This window comes from Chlorocebus sabaeus, chromosome 10 (assembly GCF_047675955.1).
Source record: "Chlorocebus sabaeus isolate Y175 chromosome 10, mChlSab1.0.hap1, whole genome shotgun sequence".
NCBI lineage: Eukaryota > Metazoa > Chordata > Mammalia > Primates > Cercopithecidae > Chlorocebus > Chlorocebus sabaeus.
Window position 1 is genome coordinate 23,610,476 of NC_132913.1, and position 17,724 is coordinate 23,628,199.

General features: G+C 35.9%; 1 protein-coding gene across 3 annotated transcripts in view; it reads left to right on the top strand.

Moving 5' to 3' along the window:
* The first annotated feature begins 624 nt into the window (after positions 1-624).
* The window catches only part of HNMT (histamine N-methyltransferase), a 50,352-nt gene continuing 33,252 nt past the window's right edge, over positions 625-17,724 (top strand). Inside the window, exons 1-3 of one of the 3 annotated variants that reach the window (XM_073019647.1) lie at positions 3,415-3,804; positions 5,026-5,112; positions 6,419-6,471. In XM_073019647.1, coding sequence (XP_072875748.1) covers positions 5,096-5,112; positions 6,419-6,471 — 70 coding nt within the window. In that variant the 5' untranslated portion in view covers positions 3,415-3,804; positions 5,026-5,095. Of the gene's footprint in view, positions 847-3,414; positions 3,805-4,634; positions 5,113-6,418; positions 6,472-17,724 lie in introns of those variants that run through there. The other 2 variants (XM_007964864.3, XM_038002156.2) reach the window with 2 other exon arrangements.

Here is a 17,724-nt window from a genome sequence, read left to right on the forward strand (position 1 = left end):
CCTGCATTCTTGCTCCAAGACTTCTCTCACCACTCTCAATCCCCTAAATGAAGCTTCTGACAGCTTCTAGCTACGAGTTCTTGGGCTCCTCCTTGGTGACTTCTTCTTAAGATAATTTGAGTTACCACAAATCAGCATTTGAAGAAATGCAACAGATAAGTTGAAAATTCAAGTGCTGAGGGATGTAAAGGCCAAAACAATCCTGTAGAAAGCCCAGAGGCAGATGACAGTCTTTCGTCAAAGATTTCACTGCTGTAGATTTCTCAGAGTGCTGTGTAGCTGTCCTTTTCATCCTGCGTTTGCCACTTTGAACAGTCACTTTCCCACTTGGAACTTACTTGTGGCTCTGCTGGCAAAACAGGAAGTGATTTGAATACAGTCTGTTTTTATGACCTTTCAACATCAGGAGTTTGAAAAGTTTTAGCAGTGTATTTACAGCCTTGCCTTAGTACTTCTATTTCTTATAAAACAATCGTGTAGGGGTTAAAGTATCAGTGCAAAGTGCTGTTCAAATATTGAGTCAGTAATGAGCTCTGCACGCCAGCCTTTGGTGCATGTTAAATTCAAAACAAGCTTAGCGGTTTTTTTTTTTTTTTTTTTTTTTTTTGGATAGAAACTGATGGGGGAGGGGAAAGAATGAGGGAACTGGGAAGAGAAGGAGGGGAAGTTAAACCTTGCTTCCCACTCTGTCTTTCTCAGAAAACCAAACATGGCATCTTCCATGAGGAGCTTGTTTTCTGACCACGGGAGGTATGTTGAATCTTTCCGGAGGTTTCTCAGCCATTCCACGGAACACCAGTGCATGCAGGAATTCATGGACAAGAAGCTGCCAGGCATAATAGCAAGGTAATAAAAGGGACGTTGTTGTCAAAGGGACAAGCCTGAGACTCGCTGTGCGTCAGTGATAGATGGGTCTAGCTCAGTCTCGCAGGCTGGGCACGGGGATAAGGGCGAGTTACTGATAGCAACTCCCCCTCGTCCCCCCCTCGTCCCCCTCCTCGCTGCCCTGCCCCGCCTTTCTCCTGCACTGCTTTGGTTCCACGTTTGCTTTAAACACTTAAAGGCTCCCTTTTGTGCTGTATTTCCAGCTGCATACAGATAAGCGTTAACCATTTGAAGGCACAAATCCATGTTCATTTGGAAAAAGATAAGATGCTAATCTTCGAACTCAGACTTTTCAGCCCTCCTCCAAATTTTACATCCCCGAAAAGGCCCAAAGGGAGTCTGGTATACTTTTCATTAGAATCAAATATAAATAATTGCCAAAGTAAGATTTGCCCTGAGGACTGAGTCCCTCAGTTCTCATAATATCCATTTAAATTCATTTTCCTTATCCATTGTTATAGTTATCACTCTCTTCCCCAAAATTGTCTTTTTCTTTCAACTTAATATTAGCAACGTGTTCCTTAAAAAAAGAACCATTTTCCCATTATCGGTGAAACTCACTCGTTCCTATCCTTCTTGCAGAGTTCTTTTTTGGGGTGATTAATATGTTCAATTTGTGTCAGAGCTGATAAGCATTATGAGAGTAACAGATTCTACATGCTAAAGATAATCAAATCACCTATCTGGGGGTGATTTGCTGTAACTCACTCTGCTTCAGGAAATAATAATGGAAAACTGGGAAGAAATGACTGTGGATCCAATTTGCAAACAGCAAAGGAAAGTGGTATTTTATCTTTTGCTAAATTTCTCTATTATAGGCCTGAAATTCTTTCACCAGGGCAGTACCTATGTCTGACCAGAGCAGGCATTATTAGATGTATATGAAATTTTATTTCCCTTTCTATTTAACATGATTCAGATTTTAAATGTTAGCTTTCAAAAAATAGGATATTATATATTAAAAATTAATATATAATAGGATAAGGATGCCAAACATCAAAGCAGATGGCAAATAACTTCTAGATAACTTCTTATCTAGGAACTAATTATAGTTAAGCTCTTTGGGTTTCCTTGCTCACTTCTAAAGTTAAAGGTAATGAGTTAATTTCTCAATTCTTTTCCAGTACCAAAAGTATTGCTCATGTCTGTAGCTTACCAGATCCTTGGTTTTCTTCAGCCATACACAGTTTGGTTTGAAGAGGTGCTGTGGATGGAGATAATGTAATAAATGATGAATGACCCCTTCCTTATCTTCAAAGTTTAAATCTAACTGGAAATATTATAAAATCTGTGAAAGACTGAAGAATTTTTAAGGGCACACTGTTTGTCTTTTAACAATAGTATATAGTTAGGAATGATCAGACTCAGTGTCATTTATTTAAAAAGTAATTTTTTCCTGAAGGTAGTGTTTGAAATAAGATTTAGCTGAAGAACCTTTAAAATTGTTGCTTAAAGTTGTCTATGAGTTATGAAGTACCAAAACGTGATTAGGATATACTTTGCGTATGTTAGGGCAGAGTTTGTTGAGTTGGTGGCTCACTGTGCTAATTGAGTGTGGAGTGAGCCTATTAAATTTTTATTAAAGCAAGACGTGCTTATATTTTAAAACATCAAATGGTTCTAAAAACAATCAAATGGTTCTAGAGTGGGTGGGGCCTATAACAAATCCCACCCACTCCATTCTTGATTCTCACTCTCCGGAAGCAACCACTTTCAGCACTTTGAAATCTTTTAGTTATTTATGGAATTTTCTTTCATAATTCAAAATAACATGTTATTTTTCTATTTCTTCATTTTGCTGTACTAAACTAGCTAATTAGCATGCGTATTTCCCACCCTTTCATGTCACTATATTTAGTCAAAATTTTGGTTAAATAATTTGAGTGTTTATGTTATTTTGCCTATGTACATATTATTAATAATTAAGCAATATATTATACTATGCTTACATTTCCTTTTATGTACAACTTTTTGTTTTCCCTAGAGTTGACTGTTGCCTTAATTTTGGTTTCTTTTCTTAGTTCTCTATGTACCTATTACTACTTTGATTCTGAAGCAGATATACTAATCTCATCTCAATATATGCAAACATATCAAAGAATCTGTTTATTTTACCCCAAGGGAACAACTTTTCTGAAGCCTTCTGTTCTTTTTTTCAGTTTAGGAAGATCTGCTTTGGCCTGCTATACAACTATTAAGGAGGGAGTTTATTTCACTTTCTGAGAATCATTTTCTTTCTGAAGTATTTGATTCCCTGATTCTGTATCTCATGCCTTTCTTTTCTTTGTTTCCTCAGTCCTTTGTTTCCTGAACTAATTCTTTAAAAGCTTTAAGAGTGAATGAGAGGTAAACTTTTTGAGACTTTGTATGTTTTAAAAATCCCTTGGTTCTATGTTCATCGTTAGACAGTTTGACTGGATATAGAACTGTATACTGAAAATGGTTTTGTATCATACATCTAAAGGTACTTTTAACATTGTCTTTTAGATACCAGAATTGCTGTTAACAAATAAAATACTGGCCAGGTGTGTTGGTTCGTGCCTGTAATCTCAGCACTTTGGGAGACTGAGGCAGGAAGATTACTTGAGCCCAGGAGTTTGAGACAAGCCTGGGTAACACAGCAAGATCCCATCTCCACAGAAAAAGTAAAAAAATTAGCTGAACAAGGTGGCGTGCACCTGTAGCACTGGCTACTCCAGAAGCTGAAGTGGGAAGATTGCTTAAGTCCAGGAGATCAAGGCTTCAGTGAGACATGATTGCGACCCTGCACTCAGTCGAGATGACAGAGTGAGACCCTGTCTCACACAAGAGAAAAAAAGAAATCAAATGCTACTCAAAATTCTCATCCTTGGCTTGTGGAATAACTTCACATTATGTGTTTTGTTTTCCCTATTTTGTGTACTCTGAAATTTTAAAATAGTGAGTTGTGAAATGGTTCCTTTTCACCCATTTTGTGGGTACTCCCTGGGCTATTTCAGTTGAGATTCAGACCCTTCAGTTATGAGGAACTTTGGTAATCATTCCTCCCCTCTGTTTTCTTTTTCTGAAACTTTTACTCATCAAATACCTCCTGGATTGATTACCTAATTTTCTTGTATTTCCAGTTTGCTATGACTTTCTCTTTCAGCCCATCTATTAATTTTTTACTATTATATTTTTAATTTCCAAGAATGTTTTCTATAGCATTCTTTTCATCATTCTCAGATATAATACCTTCTTATTCATTACAAAATGTTCCTCTGCTCTCTCTGCCTCTTTCAGTCTCTGTTTCTTATGTTTGACAGCTCCCCAACTGCCTAATGAGCCTTGGTTTTCTGTTCAATCAAATAATGACGCACTAAAAGGTAGTCAGATTCTCTTTGTGTAAGTCAGGGCAGGGTTTGTTGAGTGAGTAGCTCACTGAATAATTGAGTGTGGACTCAGCTCTTTCCTGGGTGATCCTCAGATATAAAATCATGTTAACTTTATTACTGAGATGATTTGTTTCCCTATAGAGGAATTCTTCAATCCCCTATTTGGGGGTAGATGGTGGGGCAGGGCTTGGGGGCAGGAAAAATTATAGTATATAACTATAAATAGTAAACTCGGTTATTGGTGTTGCATATAAAACTTTTAAATCCTTGGCTAGAAATAGTAAGTTTTCAATAATTATTTGATGTCATTATAATATGTGAAATGGGATGAATAATAGTCTCTAACTCATAGAGGAATTTTAAGGATTCAAAGAGGTAATTCACGTAAGTCACTTACATGTGCCTAGAATCATAATAATTGCTAATATATGTGGAGTGCTTGTCATGTGCAGTTACATTTCTAAGAGCTTTACATGAATTAAATAATTGAATCCTCACAATTTGTCCATGAATTAGAAACAGTTACTAATAATCCTACAAGAGAGGTGATATTATTATCTTATTTCACAGAGATGTCAAATAACTTGCTCAAGGTACATATCAGTAACCTGGGATTTCAACTTGGGTCCTCTGCTTCATAGCCTCCCTATGCTGTCATAGATGTAAGCATTTTAACGAATGAACAAAAGGTTAAGATAGAAATGGATGTGTTAGGATGCAGGATTATGAACTGGAGGATAATTAGAACTGAAAAAGGCAACTCATTTATAGGTGTTCTTGATCCTAGACTTTGCAAGATTCCTTTAGAACCTTACTTCAACCTTTGTTCCCATCCTGTGACTGTGCAAGCTTTTGCAATGAAGACAAAACACAGGTTTGTTTACCACCCCACAGTCCAAAGAAACAAACACCATCCTTTTCCCTTCATGGTTCCCCTGTAGCAGTCATCTCTTTTCCTTCTCTCTTTCATCCTTTTTCAACAGACTCCAGATCTGCTTCCTCATTTTTGAGCTCACTTTTAATCCCATTGCCATCTGACTGCAGTCCTCAGTCTTCTTTTAAAACTGCTATTATTAAAGATACTTATATTGCCAAATTTGGTATAGATTTTTCCTTTTTTAAGTAGTACACTCTGCTGCTTTTGCCACGACTAAGGGCTTTCTCTGCCTCCAGTTACTCTAGTACTTCTCTGTGCTTTCTTTTCTTCTCTGTCTTCTTTGTGTATTCTTCACAATCCAGTTATCTTTAGAAGTTGATATTGTATCACCATCCACTACTACTCTAACTCTGCAATATCTTTGGGTGATGGAATCTACTCTTCTAGCATTGACCATTACTTTATGATGAAGATTCTCCAGAATACATCACTGACCCTGATTTCTCTTCTCCCAGCTTAAATTTTGCAAATTCAAATGTTTGCCGAATTCGTATTTATTTTTTTAAAAAGCCCTGACAAAACATAAGTTTGCTGCCAAACTATATTTCTCAGCTTCCTTTTTGGCATCACCCTTTGCCCAGTCATCCAAGTCTGAAACAGGGGAGTCATTGCGCACTCATATTTTTTTTTTCTTATGTCGTCACGTCAATCTAACAGCAAGTCCTACTGGCTTATTTCCCAATCTATCTACTTCATTCTATTTCTAGTACCTGAGTCATAATTCAGGGCTTTATTATTTCACATTTCATTTTGAGAGCAAAGTGATATCTGTTTTTTTAATGCCTAGGATAGAATACACATAATACATGTTTAATAAACATTTGTTCATTAAAAGGAAGGTAAAAAGGGGTGGGGGAGGAAAGAAGGCAGACATTATAGATAGTGGGAACCACCTGAGCCTTTTCCCTATCTACGATGGGTGGCTTATTATATTACCAGACTCAAAACTCCACTTTTTCTATTCTTGTTCTCCAAACAATATTCAAACAAATGGCATTTTCTACCTCTGAGATGTTATTACTGCCATTTCCAAGTCTCCCAGTTCAAGACTGTTAATGAATATAACATGTATTTTGAAATATACTCTAAAGATGGCAATGTAACTGGTATAATTGGGAACTTTCATGTTGGTCTAGTTTTCATTCATTGTATTTTTAGTCTGTTCTCTTCAACTAGACTAGATAATCAGATTTCACAAAGCACCTAACACATTTTTCTAAAACTACATAATTTTTTCTTTCAGGATTGGAGACACAAAATCAGAAATTAAGATTCTCAGCATAGGCGGAGGTGCAGGTATGAATAATATATTTTTAAAGTTTATATTTCACTTCAAACATTATGCTGTGTGATAACAATATTGTTCATTTTTTAAGGAAGATTTCTTTTTCTTTTCTTTTTGTTGATGGAAGAAATCAGCTTATTAAAACTAGCAATATTACTTCAACTAACATTAATGCCCCCAGAGATTTACAGGGGTATAGTATACTAGCCTTCATTACTATCTGTGAAAAAGGGATGTGACTTATTCTTTTGATAAATGAAAAATCAAATAGGATAACTTTAAGGATAACTCTTATCCAAAATGATTAAAATACTCACAGAAAAGGAAAATCTCATAAGAAGTTTCTTAAGCTTGTTCCACTTAAAGCCTTGTTCATGGACTGGTTACTGCTTTTCAAACTGTTATTTGTCCATGTGAAGATTAGAAATATGCACTGGAATATAAACTGATGCATAGCTTTTTTCATTGAGAAAGTCTCACCATGGGGAAAAATTGTGCTCAATGACAGAGTTAATTTACGCTCTTGTGGACACATTCTTTGAGTGGCATGGGCCTAATCTGTTCCCTTCCTCTTAGTTCCAAAACTGAATGCTTAGAATTACCTCTAGCATTCAGAACACTCCTAAGCACCGCTTGTTTTTTTTTTTTTTTTTTAACGGAGTCTCACTCTGTCGCCCAGGCTGGAGTGTGCAGTGGTGCAATCTTGGCTCACTGCAACCTCCACCTCCCGGGTTCAAGCAATTGTCTTGTCTCAGCATCCTGAGTAGCTGGGATTACAGGCGCCAACCACCGCACCTGGCTAAATTTTGTATTTTTAATAGAGACGGGGTTTCACCATCTTGACCAGGCTGGTCTTGAACTCCTGACCTCATAATCCACTCCCCTTGGCCTCCCAAAGTGCTGGGATTATAGGCGTGAGCCACCACACCCAGCCCTAAGCACCCTTTTACAGGCATTTTATAGTCTCATTACTTTTAGATCCAGCGTTTTCATTCTAGGGGAAAATTGAAAGTCTGGAAAGGTAGATGAACACAGGTAACTTGGCCTCCAATGAACTGTATGATCTTGGCTGAAACATCAGTAAAATGAGAACAATGAATTTTATCTTATAAGGTTGTAGTGAGAGTGATATAGGTAGCATTTACAAAGTGCTTAGGACATCTTATTGCTCCTGGAGGGTGAAGGCTATTCTCTTCTGCAAAAGTGAAATAAGTTTCATCTCAAGACTTTTCCTCATATCAACTCCTGAACAGTGTTTGCTTCATTTTTAAGTTGCTACTCATCTGGAAGTTTGGGTTAATGCATTAATGTATAAAATATGTAGAATATATTATTTATATATTTATCTTTATTTATTTTATTTTGCCTGAGTGATAGTTCAGTAATGGTTACAATTTAATATCAAGTGGACCCTATTGTCACTTGTAACTTAATGCCAAGTGGTAATCCCTTGAACCTCTTAAGTATAAGTATTCTAGTGCCCCATGAATGAGTTGAATTGTGGCTCATATTAACACAAAGATAACTAAGAGCTCTCTAATGAAATGAGATCACTGATTTTTTGTTTTTTTTGTTTGTTTTTTGAGATGGAATCTCACTCTGTTGCCCAGGCTAGAGTGCAGTGGCACGATCTTGGCTCACTGCAACCTCTGACTCCCGGGTTCAAGCAATTCTCCCTGCCTCAGCCTCCCAAGTAGCTGTGATTATAGGAACCCGCCACCACACCAGGCTAATTTTTGTATTTTTTAGTAGAGATGGGGTTTCGCCATGTTGGCCAGGCTGGTCTCGAACTCCTGACCTTGAGTGATTTGCCTGCCTTGGCCTCCCAAAGTGCTGAGATTGCAGGCATAAGCCACCATGCCTGACAGAGATCGCTGATTTGTAATGTCATTATTTGTTAATGTTTCTTGAAATACACTGTGATATAGTGTAATAAGAACTAATCCTTCAAATCATTTTACTTTATTATCATCTTTCACCAAGAAAATAGAAACCAACAAAGACAGACAATGAAGGGGATTGTCATGAACAATACCATGGAGGGTATTTAAGCTTAAATACTTTGTTATTGGTTATGGATACTTTAAGTCCCCAAAATTATAATACTTATGAATTGTCTAAAGAATGTCTTATTAATTCATTTAACCAAGACAGTTATTTCCTGTGTGTTTTGGATATGAGTTTCAGGTAATCAACAGGCAATGAGACTATCATTTGATAGTGTAATTTGTGCTTGGACAAGAAGAGAAGCCCTACAAGAAAAAGTAATTAAAAACAATCTCTATCATGGCCAAGTTAATTGACCTTTTAATATACAGTTAATTGAATTTCTAATGCAAATTTATCCAGATGCTTATAAGCTATCTAGAGAAAGGAACATTTGGCCTGCACGGTGAGTCCTTACATAAAGGTGCACATAGAAGCTGATATTGAGAACTTAACAAAATAAAGGGAGCAACCCTTGGAGTTCTTCTGACTGAGCCCTACCAACGTATTAATAACAAGCTCTGCCTTGGGGAGAATGTGAGTGCCCTTTAAGGTCACTTTTCATAAGAAATCAATCAGAAATGTAAGAAAAACTCCAAGAAAAATTCAAGTTATATATACTTAGCTTTCACTACCCAACTAAGTTATATGAAATCAAAAACAATGCATTTAAAATCCCTAGGTCTAGTTGTCTGTTGCTTGAAAAACCAGTGTTTTGAGAGGAGAGGACACTCTACTTCAGTTAGTTTGAGTGTTCATGTAGCAACTGAGAGATGGTTATCTAATCACCTATTATTGGCCTGACTGCAAGCATCAGGCAGAACAATGCGTTACTATACAGCAAGGAACTTTCTATCCTTGCCTTAGAGAAACGGTCTCCCCACATATTTTATGATCTACAGGGTGCCTGAAAGTTTTGTATTGTCCCATGGCTTGAGTATCCTTCCAAATGATTCATTAAACTCCAGTCCCTAGCAAATGAAGCCATTGATCCTGTTCAGTCCTTTGTGCTCAGCTCCTGTAATGCATCTCATAGGGTCCCATTTCTGTCTTAGTTTACAGGTTTTACTACCTCAATTTTCTTTCCTTGTTTGCACAGATAGGTAGGCACATGGCTTTGGTGCAAATATTCTCTAAGCATTCATAATGGTGCTACCACTTCTCCCACCGTGCTTCAAAAACACACAAAAGCAAACCAGCTAAAAGCCTTCTTAGATGAAATTGCTACTTTTATACCACTTAATTATCATGTTTTGAGGTGGGGGGGTCTATTTGATTTTTTTCAGAAACATGAACAGGGAGGGGATGCACATATGCCCTATCGATTAACTTCTCCTCTTGAGTCTGGTGTTTGTGTGGAAAGAGTTTTCATAGTTTAAGAAAGAATGTAAGATTTTTGCAAAAGGTGCTTGGCACTTCAGTTTAGAAGCCAAGCAATTATTAGCGCTCTGAGAAATTCAAAAGAAAGGAAATAGATGGCAAACTCTGAGTCATCTTCCACATCAATAAAGTATAACTGATAAATAACACTGTTATCCATAGATTTTGCATTCTAATGTTAGGAAAATGTATGAAATAAATATTATATGACCCAATAGGAATAAAGAGAGGAAAACAAACCATGAACAGAAAAACAGACTGTGTAACTTTTACAGAGAACAAACTGGGAAGTGTAAAGTTATGCATGTATGTTCATGTATATGAGCTTGTGTGCTTTAATGAAACACAATGAGTGGCCAGAATTGCTTTATTCAGGGTCTTGAAGTATTCATGTTGTTAATTTCTGCAATTGTTTTTAGGTTTTGAGAGTAATGCATATATTCTAAATCTCATAGAACATACTTTTGGGTCCATCAGCCTTGGTGCTTCCATAAATAAAACCACTCAATGGGTGTTCATTATATTCAACTTCTAATGAGTGTTGCCTTCATGCTAGATGGTACATGGGAAAAAAGAAACTCATATTCTTTTTGGTAAGAGAGAATGCTATTAATTTACAGTGCATATATTTATACCTGAAAAAATGTTCCGGAAAGCAGTCATGGCCAATGTGTTCTCCTTGCTCTGGGCTCTGCTGAAAGGATAATCGTTTTATCTTTCCCACTATTTGGTTCTTATGTTCAAATGCCAGAAAGTTTTTTAAGAGTTAGAAAGAACTACAACTCAAATAATCACATTTAATCCAGCTTCCTGCTTCTATTTTCATTAACCTATTGTATACTAACTCAGCCACTATATCATTGCTATACCAATCATTGTATTTACATTTATAATTTTTTAATCCACTCAAGCAACTCACATATGAAATACAGGTGTTATCAACCCTCATAATATTTTTTGTCATAATTTTTCTGACATATGTTGAGAGCAGTTTGATGGTTCTCTTGTTCTGCAGCATGTAGACACCAGCATTTCTACAGACGTTAAAACCTAAAAGAAACTTAAGAGACCATCAACACTCTCACTTCACAAATAAGAAACCTGGGGACCAACAAGGCAGAACAAAACCCAGATCTCTTGACTTCAGTCCAGTCCAACACATTGCACTAAACAGATTTAATAATTAATTCTTAACTTGCTAAGGGAGGAAGTGTCTGAGACAGCTCTCTATCAATGTAGAGGTTTATTTTACCAAGATGAGGATGCAACTGAGAAAAAGAGACACAGGTTGCAGTAGCATCTGTGATCTGTGCTTTTTCCAAAGAGGTGTTTGAGGGCTTCAATATTTAAAGGGGGAAGAGAAGCAGGAGAGAAGGAGGAAAGAAAGTAATAGGGAGGGTAGGTAGTGAGGTAAGTGGTCACTTTCTTGTGAGGGTTTGATTAGTACTCACTGAATCCACATGTTATATGTAAAAGTAGGGTGGCCACCTGGAGAAACACTGGCCTTCTATCATTGCACCTATCTGTTTACATACGAAAGGGAAGGCAGATTTTGCATGACCCAGTTCTCAAGTGTAACTCTTCCTTTTAACATAGTGAGTTTGGAGTCCCAAGCTTTTATTTTCCTTTCACAAGAGAAATTAGGTACTTAGCAATGACTAGCTATTTGACAATCTAACCTTATCAGATTATTAATCTTGTCTCCTTTCATAAATGACATGTTAAGGTAACACAGAAGCTTAATACTTTAAGCTGATTGGACAACAATAGAACGAATGTAATTCAAGTAGGAACTGGAAGATCCAGTGTGTCAGGTTTAGAAACTAGGAGGTGGCAGGAAGCAAAGGTTAATACTTACCAGTGATCCATAGTAAGCCAACAGTACAGATCAACAAATTTAAAATGTGTGAGAAAATGTAGGGAACTGAGGTATTTTTTGCTTGGAAAAAAGAATTTGATTGTGCTTATTGCCATTTTTGTATATTTTCTGATGGGCAAACAATAGAATATTTGCCCTCAAAGGGCCAATGGTTGAAAGCTTCAGAGAGTGATTTCTTGGCTCAGTGTAAGAGCATGTTGGCCGGGCCTGGTGGCTCACGCCTGTAATCCCAGCGCTTTGGGAGGCCGAGGTAGGCGGATCACCTGCTAGGTCAGGAGTTCGAGACTAGCCTGGCCAATGTAGTGAAACCCCGGCTCTTCTATAAATACAAAAATCAGTCGGGCGTGGCGGCACATGCCTGTAATCCCAGCTACTCGGGAGGCTGAGGCAGGAGAATTGCTTGAACCCAGGAGGAGGAGGTTGCAGTGAGCCGAGATCAGGCCATTGCTCTCCAGCATGGGTGACAGAGCAAGACTCCATCTAAAAAAAAAAAAAGAAAAAGAAAAAGAGCATGTTAATGATGAAACCTGTCCATAAATAGAAAATAACTTCCACTCCTTGGGAGATAAAAAGTTATCTGTCATTCTAGTGGTGTCAGCATAGGTTGGAGAAATACTTTACAGATATGTTATGGAAGGGACTCAGGTGCTGATTTCTTGTGTGTTTGGGCCATTAAATGTGCTTTGAGTCTTGAAATCTTCTTTTATGAGTCACCTTCTAGAGAAGAGGTAGGAATTTTTTTCAGAGTAGTGTGGCTATTACCATGTTTGTTGTATTGAGGAAGTGGTATTCTAGTGGGGTTTCTAGACCTGCAGACAACTTTGGGAATGGATTTTAATTGCTTATAATGAAAAATAAGTAAAAACTAATGTACTTATACACAGCATCATAGCAGTTACTCCTTTATCAGAAACTTATAGATTATAATCATAAACTAATCTACAAGATTTAGAACTACTTTAGATAAATGCAGTTATAGTTTGGGGCATCATTTTATTAAAGGCATTTATTAAATATATGATTAAAAATAAAATATTCTTCATAAACAATTTTACCAAAATAGTTAACCCCATTGTATTGTATTTAAAACTTTCAGTGAACATTGAGGTATTGTTAAAGACAGACGAGTTACAGATTTGAGAGAATGGAACATAGTGTTAGAACACCAGAGTGATTGTCATTAGGAGTAAACAAGATTGTTTTGGCTAATTCAATAAGGTTTGAAACAGCATAACAAGGGATAATGAACCAAGTGAGGACAAAACTATCATTGCAGATTAAATGACTGTATACTTACAAAAGCAAATAAACTTAGTTCTAAAGCCTTAGAATTAATAAGAATGCAGCAATGGGCTTATACAGGTGACACAGAAAAAAGGCAATATGGTAGGTTCTCATTTTGTTTTGTTGTTGTTAACGTTAGAGTGTTTTCCATTCCCAATTTTGATTATTTACAATCTACATAAAAGTCCATGGCATGTGTTTATCTATAATTTTGCTAAAGGACAAATTTGTGTCTTGCCAGTTTTTGTGCCGTTTTGGTCTGCGGTGTCTTAATTAGTGAGTAAGTTTCCTCTTGACAGTCACACTGAAAAAAACTTTGCAATTTAATATACACAGTCATGTAACTCTGGTGTAGGCAACCTGTTGTTATCTTCATTTTATAGATGGTGAACCTGATAATATATGCCTGAAGGGAATTGGGGAGGTTACAGGGCTTGAGATCAATTCCCTGGGTCTCCTTCAGCTTGATCTCTATTAACAATAACAATCTAAGAAAAATAATGAAAAAATATTTGGTTAATTAGCTAATAATATATTTATTCAAAATATTAAAAAAGGAAAGTTCAAATGTTTACTAAGAATAATTCAAGAAGACTTAAAAACCAATAACATATAATACTGATGAGGTTACAATGATATGGAAGCTTTCATGTGCAAAAGGTAAGGGTATGAAATTGAAATTTCCCTGAAAGTAATTTGGCATTCTACGGCAAGAACAGTTCTGATTTTCATCTAATATGTCCTGGCCTGGCCCTGCTGGTTGTTAAAAATATTGAAATTCTTGATAAACAGCTACTTTTCTTCCATATTCCCGCAGTCCCAGATATTGCTTCAGTGCTTTCTCCTGCACATCCTGACTTGCCTCCCACCGCCCATCTCCAGGGCTCCAGCAACTGGCCTGACCTTGCCAGTCCAGGAGGGCTGCTAGGACTGTGCTACAGTTCTTCAGCCTGCATCCTTTCTGAGCACCTGCCACCGTTGCACTTGGGCTTTTTGCTGTTGTTGTTGTTGTTTATCACTGTTTTTAAAAATATCATCACAGATCAAGAGTCTTATTCCAATCATTAATTTCCATTATGGGGATTAACTTTAAAAAATTAATATTTTTGCAAAAAAATTTATGGCTCATTTTCAGTCTCCTCACAATAGCAAAACATCTAAAACTATATAGAGACTGACGACAGTCAATTTTAAGTATATTTACATGTGTTTATACTAACTATACCATAGTTAAGTGTGTATATATTACCTATACTATACTATTTATAATTATATAATATAGCATTATATAATTATAATTATATAATGTCATTGTATAATTATATAATATAGCATTATATAATTATTATATAATATATAATATAGTATTTTGTAATTATATTATATAGCATATACAGTATATATTACATATAATACTATATATACTATTTTATATAGTATAACTATTATATATAATATAGTATACATAGTATATAATATATACTATAACTATAGTATATAGTATATATTATACATAATACCATATATAATAAATAGTATATATAATATATACTATATATTGTATATAATATTATATATAATACTATATATACTATATATAATATAGTATTATATACTATACTATATTATATTATATATACTATTATATAATATAGTATATAATATATAATAATGTTATATAATACTTTATGATTATGTAATATAATATAATTATATAATATATAATATAGTCTTATATATAGTATAAAGTATACTCCATATTACATAATAGGTAATATACACAAAATAGGTGATCTATTATATTATATATAATATATTATATAATATATAATTGGTAATACATTATATAATATACTTATATAGTATACTACATAAGCATACTATATTATATAATATAGTATATTGTATAATATATAGTATAGTTTATATATGTTATATAGTATAGTTAGTATATATTATGTGTTATATATAGTATATAATATATAACGTGTAGTTTATGTATATATAAGACAAATTAAATTTAAAATTATATTTTCACATATAAACATATATCCATATATATTTCCATGTATAAAGTATATATAAATACAAATATAAATGTATTTTACATAAATGTATACTTTTATTTATATTATATATGAAAGGTTAATGATTAAATGAATTATTTCACATGTCCATTTAAGAGAATATAGTATAGCCACTACAAATAACACATTAAAATAAATTTTGATATATTCATAGTTTAACACTCAAGAGAAAGGCAAAATAATTTATATACATCATAATAATCTCACCTAGATAGACTAAGAAAAACCTTGATTTGATCAATGGAGAAAAATAAAAGTTTAGGAAGCAGTGAGATGTTTCTTTTCTACTTTTTTACCTTTTTCTATGTCCCGAGTTTTCTGCATTATTAACTTTTAGCCAGAGAGAGAAAAAAACAAAACTATAGTTTTATATACGAGAGATGATGGTAGGGACTAGACTCCCTGGCCTCTCCTTCATCTCCTTCAGCTAATTAGCTGAAACCCAAAGCACTGCTCCAATAAGTGTGTTTTCCTGACAGCTTTTCTTTTTTTTTTTTTTTTTTTTTTTGACGTAGTCTACCTTTGTCACCCAGGCTGGAGTGCGGTGGCGCGATCTTGGCTCACGGCAAGCTCCGCCTCCCAGGTTCACGCCATTCTCCTGCCTCAGCCTCCCCAGTAGCTGGGACTACAGGCGCCCGCCACCAGGCCCGGCTAATTTTAAATATTTTTTGGTAGAGACGGGGTTTCACCGTGTTAGCCAGGATGATCTCGATCTCCTGACCTCATGATCCTCCCGCCTTGGCCTCCCAAAGTGCTGAGTTTACAGGCGTGAGCCACCGCGCCCGGCTCTGTAAAGGTTTTATACCTGTGCGAATACTTAAAGAGCGATCTCAGCTATGTTGTAGTTTAGCAGAGCTTTTCTTCAGAGCCCGTAGATTGTCAGTGCCTAGAACCGAGTATTCTTCAGCTCTGAGGATGGTGAGGATGATGCTGATCAAGAGAATGGTGGTTATCCTCTGTTTCTTGAGGTATTTGATGTATCTTTTCTGAGTTTTCCATCAAATATCTGTACATTTCAATCTTCAGCACCCTTTGAAGCATTTTCTCTAAGTTTGTGTTTTGTAGAACATTTTTTTCCTGCAGTTGCAAAACCCTTAGGCAGTAGATTTCCTGGGCCAAGGGCCAGAAGACACGGGAAAACAAATGGCAACAGCCTTTTGACGCAGAATTTATATTTATAATCTCCTCCTTGAAACTCGATAGTTATTTTAATATTTTATACTCATATTTTCCTACAGACAGACTGCTTCAATACTGAGGTACCAGGGGATTGGAGGGGGAGAGAGAGAGAAAGAGAAAAGTAAAGAAAAGAAAGGATCTTGTCAGGAATCTTCTATCTTTCACATTGCAGTTCACAATCAGATTGTTCTTGCACTGGCTGCAAACCCACAGCTGAAATTATCTTTCATCTCCAAGCACAGAGGTACATGAGCAATCGCTTTTCCTAGAAACCATTTTTTTTACTGCCTGATATTCTAGTAGAGGGAACAAAAATGATAATAATCTTAATGCAACATGTCATAGAATTAAATTTTTCCTGCTGATAATATATATTTTGATATGAGAAATGAAGTAGGGATAGGCTGAAATAGAATGGCAGGAGATATGGCCACAGTCTTTAATCCCCTGTTTTCTTGACCTGCAGATTTTCTGATTTGGGGAAACTCCAGGGTTCTCAAGCAGAATTCGTGTTTCATTTTGTGTAGGATCTGTCAGAAAGAGAAGCCAGGCATGAGGATACATGATGAGCACTCTTCCGAGTTGCCATTTGGAGATGCCCATTTAATAAGGCACATCTTCCTTTCCCTCATTCCTAGTTTCCTTCAGCCTCTTTTAAGTGTCACCTTTTCCTTGAAGCCTACTTGACCACACAGTTTAAAATTGCAAAGCCTTCACACTGCAGTTCTCTTTTCTTTGTTGCTTTGGTTTTCTCCATAGGACTTCTCACCATCCATAAAAAATAGGGTTTTTTTGGCCTGTTTTATTCACTGCTACATCTGCAGTGGTTAGAACCTGACATTTAGTAGGTGCTCAAAAAATTGGTTGAATTAATGTATAATAGCTTCACTTTCTTGAGTAATTACTATATATCATCAACTGTGTGGTAAATTATCTCCATATAATGCCTATAATCTTTACAATGCCTCTAACTCTATAACATAAACCATTTTATATCCATTTTACACATATGCAATTTAAAGGACAGAGAGGCCCACACATTTGCATAGGATAATTATGGTGAATAAGAAATTTGAGTTGTTTTGTCTTTCTATAGGCTTCTTCTTCTTCTTCTTATTATTATTACTATTTTGAAATGGAGTCTTTCTGGGTCACCCAGGTTGGAGTGAAGTGGTGCGATCTAGGCTCACTGCAACCTCTGTCTCGCAGGCTCAAGTGATTCTCGTGCCTCAGTCACCTGAGTAGTTGAGATTACAGGCTCACACCACCACACCCAGATAATTTTTGTATTTTTAGTAGAGATTTCACCATGTTGGCCAGGCTGGTCATGAACTCCTGGCCTCAAGTGATCCACCAGCCTAGGCATCCCTCCCAAAGTGCTGGGATTACAGGCAGGAGCCACTGTACCCAGCCTTAATTTTTTCTTTTCACAATTTTTTTTCCATTTTAAATTAAATGTCTTTGGATTT